Consider the following 19,873-nt stretch of genomic DNA (forward strand, 5'->3'; position numbering starts at 1 on the left):
ATAAAACTGATATGAATCAAAGTAAAAATAAAAAAATAAATAAATATATATATATATATATAAAAGAAATATAAACATAAAAACTGCGTAATCTATGCGTGCGCAATTTTAGTATTAATCGAAAAAAAGAGTAATTTTTTTAATTTCTTGAGGTTATTTCTTTTTCTTTTAGCTCATTAATTATTTTTCTTCTTCGTATTTCCTTTTTTTTTTTCGTGAATATTTATCTCTTTAATGATAAAAGGACTGTAAACATAATAAAAACCATATATGTTACTGTATGGTTGTGGAAATTAATAAAAGACTCTGCTTGAGGCGTAGCTGGATCGACGCCTCCCATTGCAACTCTCCACATTTTTGGTGCATCGCATCTAAAAGGAAAAAGGAAAAAAATAATATATTTCATTATATCATATTGTAGACATATAAACGATGTAAATATGTACAAATATGGGAGATGGTTGAATATCAATTCACTGTTTAAGTATTAAGTAGACGGAAAATAATTCATGGACAAATGGAACCATTAACACTACGTAAACATTTATTTATATATATACATAAATTTGTGTATATCCATAAATTGTAAAAAGTACGTTGTCGAAAACAGTTTTATGTTTTAACACATCAAGGTAAATGAAAAATAAAAAAAAATATAAAAATTTATATATACCTTGCTACACGAAAATTTGGTATTAAATTATTTTTAAACACATTAAAACACTTGGATAAAAACTCACGTTTCGTTTCTTTTTTCATGGTAAAAAATTAGTTTTTAAAATAAATAAAAGTGTATTACTCTGTTTATTGGTACTATTATTACTGAAAAAAAAAATTTTATCCCTTCTAAAAACTTAATATTTTCAAGGAAAATTCATATTTAAAACTTTTCCTTTAAAAGAAAATATTCATAATATATTACATACATACATATAAATAGATATATATATGTGAATACAAATATTTGAGTTAAAACAAGAGGCTATAAGAATAATGAAAAAAAAAAAAATTCATTAAAGGAAAAATAAATAAAAAGGTGAAACTATTTACGTTTATGACCACCTGATATAAACGGAAAATTTTAAAATGAAAAATAGAGTTTTCAGTTATTAAACCTTTATATGAAATAAATTACTCTTTTGTTATTATAAATTTTCTTTTTTATTTTTAAAGATCATTTTTTTTAAATTTCTAAATATATTTTAAATAATTTTATAGTTAAAATTTTTATTGGTTCTTCAAAATAATGAAATGACTTTAATAAATTTTAACTTAAAAAAAAAACGAATTAAAGGATATATTTACTAGAATATATATGTATGCAAAACTGTTTTTACTATTCTGTTTTTTTTATTAAATATAATACAAAAAATTTTAACTTTAATGACAAATTACTAAAAGTTTATTTGTTGGTAAGCCGCTTGAAAATCATATTAAACAAATGTATAACGATTTAAATATTAAAAGAAAAGAAAAAAAAAAAATTTCCAATGGAAAGGGAAACTGAATTATCGATAACTTTCAATTTTTTTTTATTTATGGTATCTATCTATATGTATATAAAGTACCCATATATCCCCGTACATATGTGTGCATGTATATGCAGGCGTGATATTAATAAATTAGCCTTTTCAAGTACAAGTAAGCACCCTTCCCAACTTTGTGATTAATCTTGTTTTCACTTAGTGGGAAATTGGGGGAAAAATAGATATAACTTTTTAAAACCTTTGAAACAGTTATATTGTATAAAATATGTATTTTGTTTAATTTGTTTATGTTGTCCTTATTATTGTATGTGTCTTCACTATAGTGCATATTTGATAATATGTAGTTCTCTATTAGGGATAAGCCACTTAAAGCATAACACGTGTGATAATAATCAACCTTTTCGTTTGGTTTATCTTTCATTCCACCATTATTACCTTGAGAACATAAAAGCAGATAAAGCTTTAGATAATTCACATTAAACAGAACTTTATTTTCCATAAATTTATTTTTATAATTTTTAAAATGGAACTGTTCGTTGAGAATGCTTGAAGTAATAAATGAGAAATTTTTATTCTTACCCATAATCTCCAGTTCTATAAGCTTCTTTTCAGTTAAAAAAGTAAGTGATTCATTTTTATTACAGTAGTTGTCATTATTATTACTATTACTGTTACCATTGTTATTATTATATGTACTTGTATTATAAGAAGTGGTGTTACATGTTTTGTTTTGTTTTGTTGAATATAGTACGGTTTGTTCGTTTTTCTCACTGTTTGAATCCTTTTTCTGTAAATCTGTTACTCCAAAAGTTTTTAACTCATTCAAATGGGTGCAACCAGTTTTGCGAACAATTTTAAATTTTTCATGAATAAGACTTTTTTCCTTTTTATATTTTTGAAAGAAATTCTTTAATATATAAATCTCATTAATTAAAAAAAAAATGGATCCTATCCAAAATGAGTAACAAGCATCAACTAACTTGTTTGTTCTTCCCATAAATGCACCTTCTAGGTTTCCTTGTTTGTTAATTAACCAAATCATTAAATTATTTAAATTTATTTTTTTAATTTTTCCAAGTATGCATAAAGTAGCTAATGCACAATAAGTATAACCTCCATGGCTTTCTTGAAACTTTTCACTAGTAAATCCTCCTTCATAATTCTGGCATGACATGATATATTTTTCAACATTTTTTTTTACTTCATTAGTTAGTATGTGACACATGGAACATATGGATATAGCACAATATGTTCCTCGCATATCTATCTCACCGTTTTTGTGTACTCTAAATGAGCCATCTTTACATTTCAATTTAAGTATATAGGTATGTAATTTTTTTTTATCTAGAAAACTTAAAAAATTATTTTCTTCATCATGTAAATATATGAACACACACACAGTAGCATATGTTGTTGCTATATGAGTATACTGATTTAAGCCACCACCAAAAGCGTCTTTTTCATTTTTTATTTTATTTAAATAAAGGAACACACATTTCTTTATGTAACTAAATGTGCCTTTACTTAATTTTTGCTCAATTTCCAAGTCGTTGTATAGGATATAAATGGCATGAATACACCAATAAAAAATCCAAGGTTTGGATGCTTCTAAAAAATTTAACTTTAAGTTTTTTAAAAAAAATATATCAAGACAAAATTTGAAGTGCTTTTGCTTTTCTAATTCTATATTTAATATACTGATAAATTTATTAAGCAAAATTGATGATTTATTTAAGAGAAATTTAAAATTTTCTATGATTAGTATATCGTCTATAATCTGAGCACTATTCAGTTTAGAAATGTCATTATTTTCCATATCTCCTAACGAAAAGTATGAATCTATGATTTTTTCTTTTAATATTTCGTTCACATATATGGAAATATTGTCCTCTTCATTTTCATATTTTGAACTGGTTGTGAATTTTTTATTGATTCTCTTCTTTTCATCATCATTGATACCGTTCTTTTCGTTTTTTCCTTTTAATGTATCATAATATGTTCCCGACTCCTTAATTATACCATGCATTTCGTTATTGAATGGGGCCATATCCTTTTGAGCTTCAGCCTGTTGATCCTTTATGTGGTGTTTAACCTTTTTTGATGCCCCCTCATAATCCTTACAGTAAACTTTTGGGTTCTCGTTTTCATATTCATTTTGATGAAATTTTTCAAAATTTAAAAAAGGACGAGTAAAAATGAATTCATTTTCACCTTTATTTAAGGATATGTTATGATTACAAGAAACATGATTATGAATATATGCATATATCCTTTCAAAAGTATAAAATCCTTCTGAAAAAAAGACGCTAATATCATCAAGGTTACCAACGTTATCAAAAATAAAGAATAAAATAATATCTGAAATGCCAACTTTCGAGTTATTTAAAAGAATATCAATGATTGTTGAAGAAAAGGATTTGTAGTAAATGCTCAATATTTGTTTTTCAACTTTTTTTTTTTCTTTTATAGTTTGAGTATTTTTGTTACAATTTAAATGAAAGTTGAAGAAAAAAAAGTAAGACATATAATTATCATTTTTTCTGTAAAATAATTCTTCTTGTGTTTTTTTTTCAAGCTTTCTTTCATTTTCATTGTCTTTTTGGTCGTGTATCTTGCTGAAATAGTTCACATTAGCATTTGCATCATTATTTTCATAAATATTTGTATTTAAATTGTTTTCTTTTAGATCTTTATTATTATCTCCTGTATTTTTTTGGAAACATTCGAATTCATTGTTATTTTCATAATTATCATGAAGGAATATTACTTTTTCTTCTTTCGTATTAATTTTAGGAAAAGAGAAAAATTCAGATGGTCCATTATCCTCTTCACTTGAATTTATAAGTATATCACTTAAGCTCTCAGAGGAGCTCGAATAGAAGTTGGTTCTACATTTATTTTCTGTGTCATAAATATCATTTTCTTTATTTATGTTAAATACATAGTTAAATAACAACTTAATAATGCTCTCTAGATAATTATAAAACTCATCATTTTCAAAGTCCACCTTAGAAATATTTTTACTTTTTTCATATTTAATTAACTCAAACAGTAATTCTACACATATTTTTTTTTTATTATATCTTAACATATAGGTGTTATACTTATCCATTTTCGTTTTTATTGTTGTTTTTATTCTAGCTTTTTTTTATTTTTTTCTTAATTGGAACTATTTTAAAAAGAATAGGAAGTATCATTCATGTTTTTAATGTTGAGAACAACTTAACAAATATAAGAATAAAAATAAAATAAAATTTGTGCACGACTTCGTATGCATATCAGAAATGAACACGCTTGTAATGGTACCTTGTACATTTTTTTTTTATTTAGTTAACATCATTATTATTTTTTTATTTTTTCTAAGTAAATGTAGAGTAAGAAAAGGAATAAAAATAAACCTTTATGGAAAAATGTTTAAATAAATGAACAAATAATGCATGTATAAATTATATACAAAGGTATAATAATAAAAATATATAGAAAAATGGAGTGTATTAATAATTGCTAGTAGGAAGGAAGGTTAATATTAGAGTATTAATTTAAATTTAAATAATTAAAGCGAAAACAATGATTATATTAAAAAGGAGGAATAAATATATATATATAAAATAATGTTTGCATAAAAAAATTCTAACGAATTTTAAAAAATCAATTTATATATACGTAATTTTTAAAGTATGTTCTGGTGTAAGCCAGAATAATTTTTTTTTTTTTTAACTGTGTGTAATATAGAACAAAACAATAAAGAAAAAAACATCAATTCAAAATAATTTTTAGATTTAAAAAAAAAAAAATTTCTTTTTAAGTCGTATGCTTTAAAGATGATTAGTAAGCACAAAAAATGTTCCTTTTGAAATGAATTTGGAAACCTTGGCCCTTTCATTAATCTGTGTTATATATAAATTTATAAATTAAAAAAAAAAGATAGGATAATCTGTATAAGTATAGTATGATATAAAAAAAGTAGTTAACTTTTTTTTTTTTTTATTGTTTACATTGAGGTAATATTTAATTATGTCGCTATTGTTTGTACATAGTGTGGCATCATTCTGTATAGCTTGATCGATGAAGATATCAATATCTAATGAAAAAAAGGAAAAAATTAATAATTATAGATATAAAATATAGTTTTTTGCAATTAAAAAAGACGAATATCATGTAAAAGAAAAAACCAAAAACAAAAGTTTATTTTTTTTTTTTATTTATTATATATTTTTACCTTTTTCATCCATGCTTAACATTAATGGGTCTACTTTTTTATAACCTATTTTTAGCAACATGTCTTTTTTTAATTCCTAAATAAAGGAGAAAAATCGACCAAAATCCTAAGGATATAGATACGTTAAGATGATTAAATATTATAAAATAATGGAAATGCGATGTATTAATTATGTATCTGTATATATATTCATACACATATATAATGTATGTGTTACATTGAAAATGTATAAATGGAATTCTGTCGACTCAACGATGTTGTTTTTACAGAATTGTATATCGTGGTACCACCAGTATGGAATATATATCTGAGTTAACAAAAGGATTAAAAATGTACATATTTTTATATGCCTTTAAATATGTATATATATGCCATTATGATTACAGATTAGCACTTCGATTACATTGATAGGGCATAAAAATAAATAAGTTTTGTTTTTTAGTTGAATAAATTTACATATAAATATATATATTTATATGTATGCATATATACATATGGGAAATGACAGATATTTTCTTATTTTTTATTTTTATGAAAGTACAATTGGCTTCATTTTTTTTTTCAATAAAGATGTAACGGCATATACTAATCTGCAAATTGATAGCTTTGTTTTATATTGAATTAAATAAGAATATTCATCATTTATCAAAACATCGAAATTAAAATTTTTATCATCAATATATCCGTCCATTCCTGAACATACACTTAATGCATCTAGCACGATATTATATTTTAATAAATAAGAATTATTCAAATAGGGCCTCCAAGTAACCATACTATGATATTTGGTTTTTTCTATTGTACCATTCTCTTGAAAAGTACTATCTACTTCCACTTTATTAGACTTACCATTATTAGGATTATTTTTTTTTAAAATAGGTTTTGTACTACTTATCAGATCAGTGCTATTACATGTGTGATTATCACAAATTGTATTTATATTTTTGTTTTTATATAAATAAATAATTTCGAGGGAATGCCTTATAAGGATAATATCATATCTATTTAGTATACCACATTCATTATAGTCTAATTTTTTAGGAGTACTATTAGTTAGCTGTTCTGTAATACGTTGTTCCTCACTGAAAAATACATCACATTGTTTTTCATCTGTTGAATAAATCAAAAACATCATAGATAAACGTTGTGGTTCAAAAATATCATTAATATAAATCATACTTTTAATATTTTTCTTTTTTAAATAATTAATAATATTCATCTCCTTTTCATCTATTTTATTATTTGCCGTAATTTCCTTTTTATGAATAATTATTTGTTCGATACTTTTAAATGAATTATTATTAAAACCTAGTTTGAATTTGTTTTTGTTGTTGCTGCTATTTATTAGCTTGGATATAGGAGATGACTGAGTTAACAATATAGTACGTTTATTATTTTTACTGCCTTTAATATTAGTACTAGAATTATTGAGCAGATAATAGGAATAATTCAATATTAAGTTCAGAAAACTATCCAGTTTTAATATCATATTTTCAAAATAATAAAACCATGTATAATAGTATATACTACTGTTAACATGTTTATTCAGAATTAATTCTTCAAATATATAATATACATTTCTCTTATCGTTTTCATCTTCATAAGTACCTACACTTCGGATACTACAGTTTTCTAAATAATTCTTTTGGTTTATGTTTTTCTCGTTATTCTGGTTTTTCCCAATATTATTTACATTTGATCTATTTTCTTTTTTGGCTTTGTTGGTACTTTCATCATCATTTTCATTACAAATGTTGATTGTTTTATCACATTTAGTTTGTCTATTTTTATTATTTTTTTTCTTTTTGTTATCTTTCATTATTGTAAAATATTTTTGTTTCTGCTTATTCTTTACTTTTTTTATTTTAATGCTAATTCGCCATATATTCCTAGTTATATATTATACATAGGTGTGTGGAGATTTTAATATGATTCTATTAAAAAAAGTTCCTCTTCAGTGCTTTGAAGAGGTGCATATAAAAAGTATACTCAAAGGTATTAAGCTTTTTGAATTGCTATTATTGTAATTATAAAAAAATATAGGAATAAAATATAATACGGATCACAAGAAACTTCATGAAATTTGATAAAATTCAAAGGTGAAGAGAGTATAATGCAGTGACATAAAAAAAAAAAAAATATATATATATATCAATTATGGTAAATATATAAACATAAACAAATTTTTAAAAGTTGAGTTTACATAACCTTCATTTAATAATTTGTAATTACATCTGAAAATGGTGTAAATAGGTATATATTTTGAAGGGACATCTTATTTAAGTGAAATCTTTTTAGGGCGCACTTTTCTTAACCTTTTTTTTAATGATTATTTAATTATTGAAATCACATTTTTGCATACTTAATTATTATATCCACTATTCACGTAAACATTATAGTATTATATTTTGTTTTAATTTAAGTATGTAAAAATGAGAGCAGGCGTTTGCATTAATATAAAAGAACAAATTTTACTTTTTTAAGCGTATACATAATAAATATGTGTATTTATATTTTTACTTTTCATATGTTTATTTGTGTGCATAAATAGGCCTTTTTTAAAAAAAATATATATAAGGACTTTTGATATTCAGATTCATAAAATACCTTAATAATAGTATAATTTAAAATATTTAAGTTTGTTCATGTTGATCTTCAAGCTTTAATTTTTTTTATGAAGTCGGAAATTTTTGAGAAATTGAAAACGCAGGCAAAGTGAATAACAGTAGTACTACGAAAAAAGAAAGCAAGAATTTTTTTTTATTATAAAATGTATATATGTAAAAGTACGAAAATTTAAGAAATAAAATAAAAATAACACAATCTAAGAATAGCTTTGAACATTTCTTCGATTTTATATATCATAAAAGCATATTACAAATTTTGTTTGGTCAAACATATTTTCACAAAAGAAAAAATATAAGTTCTCAATTTATATTTTATGGATAGATTTTTAATTTATTGAATATCGAGCATGCTGTGTGACAATAATTTTTTACGCAAAATGCAATTAAAAAAGAACTTAAAAGTATAAAGAAAAGCAAAAAAAAAAGAGAAGCAAAAAAGAAGTAAAAAAGAAATTAAAAAAGAGAAAATTGCAGAAACAAAAAATAAAATAATAAAATATAAGATAAAGTAAGATCAAGATAAAAGAGGCATAAGTGCATCTAAGAAAACATTAAAATAAAGAAAAATGTTGAACAAGGCAAGAAGAATTTTCTTTAGTACAGCAAAAAATAGCAACTTATATTTAACTATATCTTCGTCCAGCGAATCAATATTTAGAAATCAAGTAATTAAAAGGGCTTCATTTCCAGGTTTGTTGATAAAAAGTAGAAATTTTAAAATAGAAGCATTAATAGCTAATTAATGTTTTGTAAATTTTTTTTTTCTGTAGGAATTGAAGGATATTTCACTATAACAAATAATCACAGTCCATTAGTTACTTTATTAAGAAATGGAATAATAACTGTTGAGTTTGATGAGAAAGAGAAAAAACAGTTTTTTATATCAGATGGAATATTTATTTATAAAAAAAGTAATGACAGTAACAACGGCTTTAATGCTGAAATTGTGGGTGTTGAAATAGTACCATTAGAATATTTAGACAAAAACAAAACAGTCAAGGTGTTACAGCAGATGTGTGCAATAAATGACGCGACGGATGATAAATGGAGACAAATAAAAACCATGCTAGGGTTATATATATATATATATTTGTGTGTGTGTGCCTTTGGGCAATTATATGTATATATTGTGCTTATTTATATGTAAAATATTTAATTTTTTTTTTTTCTTTTTATAGGAAGGAGTTGTGTTCTTCAATACTTCGAATTGCCTCATGAACATAAAAAAAGGAACCACATGTATATATAATAAACGTACATTTTCATTTCCAAAAGAGCATAAAAGAGCTTAGCATGCTCATTTATTATTATAATTTTTTTATAAAATTTGCATTAAAACCTTTGTATATATAAATTTTAGCAAATTTTATTTTTAAAATGAAAGTATATGAAGGGAAAAACGTAATTACATACATCTTATGTACATATATATATGTTTATAATTTGTCTTGTTCTTATTACTTTTCGCATAAAAGTAACACAACTTCAAAAAGGAAACTTTAGAATAAAGCATTATATTTTTTGTTGCCTTTTTTTCTTTGTCTTTTAATCAAGTTCAGTTTTTTTTGATAAATAATGTATATAATTTGTGAACCATTTGTTACAAATAAGCAGAATATTTGAACCAAAAAACAAGTTATGAGTGAGAACAAGTTGAGAAGAAAAAAATAAAATTGTGCATGTGCTATTATGTGAAACTAGTTGTTTTTATTATGAGCTCAATTATGATTTTTTTAAAAAGAAAAAGGATCTAAAAATAAAGAAAGCTTTTTAATAGAATCATTTGTAATAGTTAGCTTAAAGGTTTATATTAAAGTGTGTAAAATGCTCCTTTTTTTTTTTTTTTTTTTTAATATTTGAGTGATCAATAAGAATTAATTACAAATAATTGAAATAATTAATTTTTTAATTTGTAGTTTTACCTTCCTTAAAATATTTTCTTACTATTTATATAGTAATTAGAAATTTAAGGATTTCCTTTTTTTTTTTTTTTTTTTTGATGTTGTCTTATATACTAACTATTTATATATATATGTACTATTCGCTTGTAAATGCGCATAAATTTTTTAATGTATGGTAGCATATGTTTATATGTTATACAGAATTATCTGTTATAATTTTTTTTTATGTTAATATATATATATATATATGCATTTACTTATATATGGGTAAATGAAATTTCTAAAATATCCAAATTTTTATATTGTATAGAGTCGCCATTTTTGTCAAGTTCCTCATAAATTATTTTCAAACAAAATTTTATTTTTTCTTATACATAATTAGGGAGCAACCAAATCCGTCTGATGAATATATGGATATGGGTGTCTCTCTAATTTTGTAGTTTTTTATATGAATTATTTTTAGAAAAGAGAAAGAAGTTATTAAAGTATTCTGCGCAATTTTCTTTTACTTATTGTTTTTTATTATTTGAGAATTGAACATTATAGGTTAATATAATCCTTTAGTTCTCAAATCTAAAAGTATTATGATTCTTGAGTTTATATAAATTTTATTATATATTTATATATGTATATAAATAATTATTAAATAATATCAAAAATGAGGGTGTTTCAAATTATAGCGCTTCTAGTATACCTGTGCATACACATTGCAGGGGCTATAAATAATCCACAAAATGATTTCATGGATAGGTTTGATATAGTTAAGAATCACGTAAATATAAGGTGGACTAGTTCGGGTTCCTTAGGAGATGGAGATTTAAAATATGAAATAGGTAAGGAAAAAAAAAGAAAAAATATATAAAAAAGAGATTATAACTTCCATATTAATAACATCTTCGTATATATTAATCTTTTTACGTACGAAAATATTTGCTGAAGTAATGTTTGGTAAAAGAGTATACACATGTTCTATTATTTAAATACTGCAGTATTTTTTTTATAGATCACTTGGGTTGTATGTTTAGAAAAAGGCAATAAAAAATTGTTTTATTTTATTTAAATTTTTTTTCTGTACTTTTTAGATGATGAATATAATGGAACTTCTAACCTTAGTACACCAGAAAATTTGGGAACTTGTCCAAATCACGAAAAGTCAGGAATATCTAAAGGTAGTTGCCCTGATTATGGAAAAACCTTTGTAATGGATTTACAAACAGATGAATATAACGAAGATTTTTTAAATGAGATCAGTTTTGGTTTTTTGAACAAAAAATTTAAGATCGCAGTGGAAATTCCAGTTGAGAAAAGTGGAATGGCAATGTATCAAGGACTCTTTAAGAGTTGCCCTTATGATAGAAGTCATAGTTTAATTATAAGAAAGGAAAATGAATATAACATGTGTTTTAGCAAGTTTTACGATAATAAGTATATCTCTACGAGAGTTAAAAAACGAACTTTAAGAAATAATTATGTATATTTTAGTTCTCATGGTTTAGGGGGACGATTTGGTTCTAATACAGAATATCCTTTTCATAATTACGACCCAGAAGAAAATTATGTAACTAAAAGGATGAGATATCCAAACTTAATTAAGAATTTATCTGATTGTTCTATTTATTCACATTGTATTGGTCCGTGTCTGGACAAAGATTTTGATAACAAATGCTTTCTTAATTTACCTGTTGTTTTTAATCATAAAACAAAAGAATGCGTTATATTAGGAACCCATGAAGAATATAGGAAGAGAAATTGTATAAGTAATAATTCAGATGGTTATGAGAAATGTTTTTTGCCAATAAAAAAGGAAGAAGGAAAAGAGTGGACCTATGCATCCTCCTTTTTGCGGCCAGATTATCACACAAAGTGTCCTCCAAGATATCCCTTAAATGATACAGAATTCGGTTATTTTAAAGACAGTACTGGGGAATGTGAATCTTCTACAAAATATCATGATAATAATAGGATTACTTTTAAAGGTTGTATTGAGGAACTATTCCACTATTCTGAAGGTAATGATAATACGCGTAAAACTAAATTTTTATGGGGTGTTTGGAGATTGGAAGATGGAGCAAAAACGGTAACTTCAATGGACGATTTTGGATTATGCTTTATTTTAAAGGAAAGGCCAACATGTGTTATAAAGAGAAAAAATAATTATTCTTTTACTAACTTAACAGCAAACTCTTTTGATCACAGTCAAATTATAAATTACCCAGATGTAAAACGTTCACAAAAGAATGAAGAAGGCATTATCCTATCTAGAGAAACTGTAACAGATAATATTGAAAAAGGAACAAGTATAAGTGAAAGGGATAATAAAAAAGAAAGGGAAACAGAAAAAAATATAAGTATGGAACTAAAACGAACTACAAATCATCAACCCCGTAAAGATGTACAAGAAAATATAAATGGTACCTCAGGAATATATATAAATAATGGTAATACAATATCATATCTTCAAAAAATGTATACACCGCTATATCAAAATAAATTTAACATTTTTTCTGATAACATGTATAAACCATTACACAAAGTGCGTGAGCCGACTGAAACGCAGAGCAATTTGTTGTTCAATAAACGTGCTCACAGTGGAGTGAAATCTGAATATAAATATGCACATAACCTTAGGGATAGTGACAAAACAAATTTTCTGTATAAATCACACACGAACGTATTATTAATGAAAAATCCTCAAGCCAAATTTATGGAAAGGTTTGATATATTAAAAAATCATGTATATATAGATTGGAAAAAGGATGGAAAATATGGAAAAGGTGATTTCAAATATGACATAATATCAGATGATACTGCTGGTACTTCGGAATCATTATTAATTAATGATTTTGCGGATATCTGTCCAAATCATGTTGTTCCAGGTAGAGCACATGGAAGTTGCCCTAACTATGGTAAAGCTATTATTGTTCAAACACTTGTAAATGAAGAAGAAGATATCAATTTCAATTTGAACTTTTTAAATGAAATTCATACAGGATATCTTAATAGAAAAGCTAGGTCTAATGTTGAACTTCCATACAATAAAAGTGGGATAGCTATGCACCATGGTTTTTCTACATCATGTCCATTGAATCATTTAGATGGAAGGTTCTATGAAAAAAAGACAGATTATAATTATAATATGTGCAAGTCCAAAACGCTTTCATCAACTATAATTATGAAGGACTATGATATGGATAGGAACTTATATACATATTATGGCCTTTATGGTTTAGGTGGACGATTAGTGTCTAATATTCCAAGACTTAGACAGAAGCATAAATTTTATGAAGATAATATATCGCTTCCAATGAAAAATCCATCATTAATTAGGAATTTGTTTGACTGCTCTCTATATTCTTATTGTGTAGGTCCTTGTATTGAAGACACATACAAAAATAAATGTTTTCGTAATTTACCTGCTTATTATAATCATACTACAAACGAATGTGTTATATTAGGTACTCATGAACAAGAAAGAACTGAAAACTGTAGAAAAGATAAAGAGGATTTAAGTAGGCCCAATTGCCAAAAACTTAGAAAGACAATCCATTCCAAAGATTGGACGTATGTTTCATCGTTCGTTAGACCTGACTATGAAGAAAAATGTCCCCCAAGGTTCCCCTTAAAATCAAAAATTTTTGGAATCTATGATGAAAAAACAGGAAAATGTGAAAGTCTTATGAAAGAATATTATAAGGTTAATATTAAAGCCTTTCCCTCATGCTTAGAATACTTATTTATCAGTTCTCCAAAAAATGAATATAGTAACAGGAAGAAAGATTTTTGGGGAATTTGGGTTTCAAATATACCCATTAATACAGATAATTATAGGTATACTAGTGGCACATGTTATCACATACCTGTAAAGCCAACTTGCGTTATTCATAGAGAGCACCATTTTTCATTTACTGCACTAACAGCGAACACCATTGATTTTGATCAAAATTTTAACATAGTAAATGTTGATGAATTAATTATAAAGCATGAATCAGAAGAATTAATTAATCAAGAAAATAATTTAAATGAAGTTAAACAAGCAGATGATGGCAGTAATTCCTTTAATGCTAAATCTAGCAACTATGAAACACAATTTCAGGGAGAAAAAAAATTAAGAGCGAATGAAGAAAAAAGAAAGGAAGAAGAAGCCATGATTAATGAAGAGATAAAAAAAGTACAGGATGCAAAGAAAATAAAAGAAGAGCGAAAAGCTGATGAAGTAAGGAAAAAAGAAGAAGCAAGAAAGGCTGAAGATGAAAGAAAAAAAGAAGAAGAGAGAAAGGCTGCAGAGGCAAAGAAAAAAGAAGAATCAAGAAAGGCTGCAGAGGCAAAGAAAAAAGAAGAGGAGAGAAAGGCTGCTGAGGTAAAGAAAAAAGAAGAAGAGAGAAAGGCTGCAGAGGCAAAGAAAAAAGAAGAATCAAGAAAGGCTGCAGAGGCAAAGAAAAAAGAAGAGGAGAGAAAGGCTGCTGAGGTAAAGAAAAAAGAAGAAGCAAGAAAGGCTGCTGAGGCAAGAAAAAAAGAAGAACAGAGAAAAGCTGCAGAGGCAAAGAAAAAAGAAGAAGCAAGAAAGGCTTCAGAGGCAAAGAAAAAAGAAGAGGAGAGAAAGGCTGCAGAGTTAAAGAAAAAAGAAGAGGCAAGAAAGGCTGCTGAGGCAAAGAAAAAAGAAGAGGATAGAAAAGCTGCAGAGGCAAAGAAAAAAGAAGAAGCAAGAAAGGCTTCAGAGGCAAAGAAAAAAGAAGAGGAGAGAAAGGCTGCAGAGTTAAAGAAAAAAGAAGAGGCAAGAAAGGCTGCTGAGGCAAAGAAAAAAGAAGAGGATAGAAAAGCTGCAGAGGCAAAGAAAAAAGAAGAGGAGAGAAAGGCTGCAGAGTTAAAGAAAAAAGAAGAGGCAAGAAAGGCTGCTGAGGCAAAGAAAAAAGAAGAGGATAGAAAAGCTGCAGAGGCAAAGAAAAAAGAAGAGGAGAGAAAGGCTGCAGAGTTAAAGAAAAAAGAAGAGGCAAGAAAGGCTGCTGAGGCAAAGAAAAAAGAAGAGGATAGAAAAGCTGCAGAGGCAAAGAAAAAAGAAGAGGAGAGAAAGGCTGCAGAGTTAAAAAAAGAAGAGGCAAGAAAGGCTGCTGAGGCAAAGAAAAAAGAAGAGGATAGAAAAGCTGCAGAGGCAAAGAAAAAAGAAGAGGAGAGAAAGGCTGCAGAGTTAAAGAAAAAAGAAGAAGCAAGAAAGGCTGCAGAGGCAAAGAAAAAAGAAGAGGAGAGAAAGGCTGCAGAGGTAAAAAAAAAAGAAGAAGCAAGAAAGGCTGCTGAGGCAAAGAAAAAAGAAGAAGCAAGAAAGGCTTCTGAGGCAAAGAAAAAAGAAGAAGAGAGAAAGGCTGCTGAGGCAAGAAAAAAAGAAGAAGAGAGAAAGGCAGCGGAGTTAAAGAAAAAAGAAGAAGCAAGAAAGGCTGCAGAGGCAAAGAAAAAAGAAGAGGAGAGAGAGGCTACAGAGGCAAAGAAAAAAGAAGAGAGAAAAGCTGCAGAGGCAAAGAAAAAAGAAGAAGAGAGAAAGGCTGCTGAGGCAAGAAAAAAAGAAGAAGAGAGAAAAGCTGCAGAGGCAAAGAAAAAAGAAGAAGAGAGAAAGGCTGCTGAGGCAAGAAAAAAAGAAGAAGAGAGAAAAGCTGCAGAGGCAAAGAAAAAAGAAGAAGAGAGAAAAGCTGCAGAGGCAAAGAAAAAAGAAGAAGAGAGAAAGGATGAAGAGGCAAGAAAAATTATTGAACTTAAAAAAGGAGAAATTGAAAGAAATGATGATATAAAGAAAAAAATTATGTTTGATGATGGGATTATAAGGAACGCGCTAGGACAAAATGAAAATTTAATTTTAAAGGATGATAAAAAAAATTTAGATTCTCAAATAAAAGGTGATGTGGATTCATCTAGTACCAGTTCTAGTGAATCAAAAGATTTTAAAAAACATAATTTCAATAGCATTAATAGGTCTAATTATGAAGAGAATTCTCAAAATAATTCGAATTCGGAGATCTACAATAAAGAACATTTTGAGGAAGGAGTAAAGGAAGATAAAATAAGAACAGAAATAGAGGATAATGGTTTTGGTATAGAAACTACAAATAAAAGTTATCTACCAAGTAATAATAACAATAATTATGAGAAATCAAGTGTAGATGAATATAAATTTAGAGACGTTATCAAAACAAGGGAGGAAATAATAAATTCATCAAAAAATAATACGTGTAGTAACGTAGTTTCTTCGAAGTATTGTGATTTTATGAAGGACAGTATATCATCAGGAACTTGTTCTAATGAAGAAAGAAAATATTTATGTTGTTCAATATCAGATTATTGTTTAAAGTTCTTTGATTATAATTCGAATAAATATTATGATTGTACAAAAAAAGAGTTTGATGATCCATCATACAAATGTTTTAAAAAGGGTGATTTTTCAAGTATGTAATAGTGACAATGAAAAGAAAAAAAATAAAAATAAAATAAAAATGTGATTTAATTCAATTATTGTGCTAACCATACTATAAATTTTTTATGAAGTTACTTTTTTTTATAGACATGGCTTATTTTGCTGGAGCAGGAATAATATTGATGCTCCTGTTTGTCATTGGTTCAAAAATAATACTAGGAAAATGGTTAAAAGGGATAAAAGGAATATGCTCCTAATTTATAATTTATCTCTATTTTTTAAAATACAATATTTATATGGATAAAAACTACTTGAATGCATAAATAACACTAGTACATATATATGTAGTTACATATGTGTTTATGTTTACATATGTATATGCATAGGCATATGTATAAATATATGCTTATGTATTTATGCAGGTTTGAAGAAGCTACCTTTGATGAATTTGAAGGAAACTATGATAAAGTCTACACATTAGCAATGATATGTAATATTCCTTCAAAATATAATAATATATTATTAATTTAAAAAATTATACAAAAACATATCAAATAATTTTAATAATTTTTTTTAATTTTTTTTTAATTTTTTCACCTTTTTTAGCTAAGGAGCAAATACAGGAATCAAATCCTTTGGATTATTCTGAATGTGTGTCTGACAAATAACTCGCATTTTGATGGTAGTATTTGTTCATTTTAAAACAGTTTATTTTCCATAATATACATATATACATAAATATATGCATCTTTTTATAGATATTTGAGGAAGTTATGAAAATTGTACCAGTTCTATAATCTTACACAATACTTAATTTCAAAATAAAATATATTAATTTGTTTTTAGAATAAATTTTTGTTCAAATGAATTGCGAAATTAACGACTGGTATTTATTTAATTTTTAAATACAAAAATTTTATTTGAATTTTTTTTTTTTCTTAATGCATTAAATATATGTAACTTCGTTATTAACATGATCTTGAATATAGCTTATAGAAAAGATTTGAAAATAAATTGTCTCTGGAGTGAAAAATAGGTAAATCAAATAACTTATAAAAATACTAATTATTAGGAACATATATCAATAATGAAAAGAAATTAATCTGTAATTATAAGAAAAAAAAGTTTTCAATTTCTAATAAATCTTTTGCAAATTTCCACCATTTATATTCAATAAAATGCAATATTAACAATATTAAGTATATATGGAGGTAACCTCTGCAGAATAAGAAATTACTTACCCTCTTTATGAAATAAGTAAATTAACACATAAAGGATAATTTTGTTTTGTTCTATATACTTTACGATATTAACTTAGACTCAAATGCCAAAGTTTTTTCTTTTTATTCATACTATCTAATTAGTTTTAATTTCTTAATTCTTATAAAATGCAATGAAATTATATTTATTTAAATGCAATATTCCATTAGAGAAGTGAAAAAAACTGTATTTTTACACAAAAATAAAGTTAAAAATAAAAAAATCGTGTCAAATAATACAAAAAAAAAAAAAAAAAAAAAGAGGTATAGTGAAAATTAAACAAATAACATAACACTTAATATAAAATAAAATATGAAATAAAACAATAAATTAACATTTTTTCTTTGTTCTAAGATCTTATTTGCAGCCATTCGTCTTGTTTTGCTTTTTTATTATATTTACTTTTATCAAGTTTTTTTAATGAAAGAAAAATTAAGAATACAAAAACATATAATTCACAGTGGAAATAACAACTTAAAAAAAAAAAAAAAAAAAAAAAAAAAGTTAAAAACGATATATATATATGCATACACATACTCATAGTTTTTGCGGATTCCTATGAAGTTTTATAAAAAAAAAAGAAAAAATTGCCTTCTTATATAATAGAATAAGACGCATATACATGGCATATATATAGAACTAATAATTAAAAGTGATCTCCTTTAAATATTTTTTTAAATATTTCTAAATAAATTATAACAGGAATATACACAATTAATTAAGGTTAGTTTATACCTTCAACAGTTGCAACTGCACATATGACTTGAGTAAAAGCTTGTAAAGACGTAAAAAAATTAGAATGATCACTAGTATTTAAATTTCCATATATTTGAACAAGATTTGGAATTTTTCCTGTTAAGGTTTTTATTACAGTTTCATCACTGTCGACATGAGTAAGCGGACATAATTGACGTATCATTGATGCTCTTCCATTTGAAGTAGTACAAAACATAAGACGATGTTCTTTTAAACCTTTATCAAACAAACCCAATTTTTTAAGAAGATCAACTGTGTTTTTTTCTTGGACATCATTTGAAATTTGTGCAATTACAAAGAGCTCTGAAATTGAACATAATTTATTAAATGGTTCTATGGAACTTTCAATTATGTGTACATTGTTACCAATAATCTTTAAAACTATGTCATTTAAGCACAAGGATATAATGGGTTTACTGCTTGTATTTTTATTATTTAATTTGCTTCTATAATTTTCATTATTTACATCATATCTTCTTTTAAAAATACGAAAGTAAAAAATATAAAGCATAAATAGCATACCAACTAATAGTATTGGCTGAAAAATTGAAATGTTTTTATCTTCAACATTTTCATATGATTTATATTTTCTACAATCTTGCCCATTTTTACACGTTCTAGGCATTTTAATAGGTTTTACTCTAGAAAAAACATATACAGATTGGGTATATATAAATATTGTAAAGTTTTTGGATACTAAAAAGGAAAAAAAAATAAATATTTGGAAGATTTTTACTAAACTGTTAAATATATAAATATATATATATTTATATATGTTTTTTTTTTTAAATATATATTTAAAAATAAAAAAATAATGTGCGCATATATATGGATATATATATATATTTAATAAAACAAAGAGTATATGGTTGGTTACTTTTATGTAAAATAAAAAATTCTCCTAAAAATTCTTTTTTTTTTACATATTTTTTTATATACATCCATGGATTACATAAAATCATAAAAAAATGAATGAATTATATTATAATGTTTTTTAAACTAAATATTCCAAGTATCAGCAATACGTGTACGTGTACATATATGTAAATACATACGTAAATGAAAACATAGAAAATTCTTTAATTTTTTTCGAACGAATCATTTACGTTCTTTTTGATAATCCATATTTTCTTTAATTTTTTCATTTTTCTTTTTATTGTTTTATCATATGATAATAAACGTATGTACATATATTGTTTATAAATTCATTTTCCCTGAATGACGTTCAT

General features: G+C 25.4%; 5 protein-coding genes across 5 annotated transcripts; 2 read left to right on the top strand and 3 right to left on the bottom strand.

Annotated features, from left to right (window-relative positions):
- Nucleotides 1-1,614: 1,614 nt before the first annotated feature.
- MKS88_003062 (protein farnesyltransferase subunit beta) lies at nucleotides 1,615-4,599 on the bottom strand (the record flags this gene model as incomplete). Its single annotated transcript, XM_067216122.1, has 1 exon — nucleotides 1,615-4,599. The coding sequence occupies one exon, from the start codon at nucleotides 4,597-4,599 to the stop codon at nucleotides 1,615-1,617; it is 2,985 nt and encodes a 994-aa protein (XP_067073633.1).
- A 703-nt stretch (nucleotides 4,600-5,302) lies between these two features.
- MKS88_003063 (uncharacterized protein) lies at nucleotides 5,303-7,525 on the bottom strand (the record flags this gene model as incomplete). The annotated part of the gene is made up of 5 exons (XM_067216123.1): nucleotides 5,303-5,374; nucleotides 5,483-5,568; nucleotides 5,707-5,782; nucleotides 5,924-6,013; nucleotides 6,248-7,525. The coding sequence occupies 5 exons, from the start codon at nucleotides 7,523-7,525 to the stop codon at nucleotides 5,303-5,305; spliced, it is 1,602 nt and encodes a 533-aa protein (XP_067073634.1).
- Nucleotides 7,526-8,899: 1,374 nt separating this feature from the next.
- On the top strand, nucleotides 8,900-9,551 carry MKS88_003064 (ATP synthase subunit delta; the record flags this gene model as incomplete). Its single annotated transcript, XM_067216124.1, has 3 exons — nucleotides 8,900-9,023; nucleotides 9,104-9,404; nucleotides 9,512-9,551. The coding sequence occupies 3 exons, from the start codon at nucleotides 8,900-8,902 to the stop codon at nucleotides 9,549-9,551; spliced, it is 465 nt and encodes a 154-aa protein (XP_067073635.1).
- A 1,341-nt stretch (nucleotides 9,552-10,892) lies between these two features.
- On the top strand, nucleotides 10,893-17,296 carry MKS88_003065 (membrane associated erythrocyte binding-like protein; the record flags this gene model as incomplete). The annotated part of the gene is made up of 5 exons (XM_067216125.1): nucleotides 10,893-11,067; nucleotides 11,317-16,659; nucleotides 16,776-16,854; nucleotides 17,051-17,118; nucleotides 17,235-17,296. 5 exons carry the CDS (start codon nucleotides 10,893-10,895, stop codon nucleotides 17,294-17,296), a joined length of 5,727 nt encoding a protein of 1,908 aa, XP_067073636.1.
- Nucleotides 17,297-18,612: 1,316 nt separating this feature from the next.
- On the bottom strand, nucleotides 18,613-19,269 carry MKS88_003066 (peroxisome assembly protein 22; the record flags this gene model as incomplete). Its single annotated transcript, XM_067216126.1, has 1 exon — nucleotides 18,613-19,269. The coding sequence occupies one exon, from the start codon at nucleotides 19,267-19,269 to the stop codon at nucleotides 18,613-18,615; it is 657 nt and encodes a 218-aa protein (XP_067073637.1).
- Between the last annotated feature and the right edge of the window lie 604 nt (nucleotides 19,270-19,873).

Source organism: Plasmodium brasilianum, chromosome 9, assembly GCF_023973825.1.
Source record: "Plasmodium brasilianum strain Bolivian I chromosome 9, whole genome shotgun sequence".
NCBI classification, from domain to species: domain Eukaryota; phylum Apicomplexa; class Aconoidasida; order Haemosporida; family Plasmodiidae; genus Plasmodium; species Plasmodium brasilianum.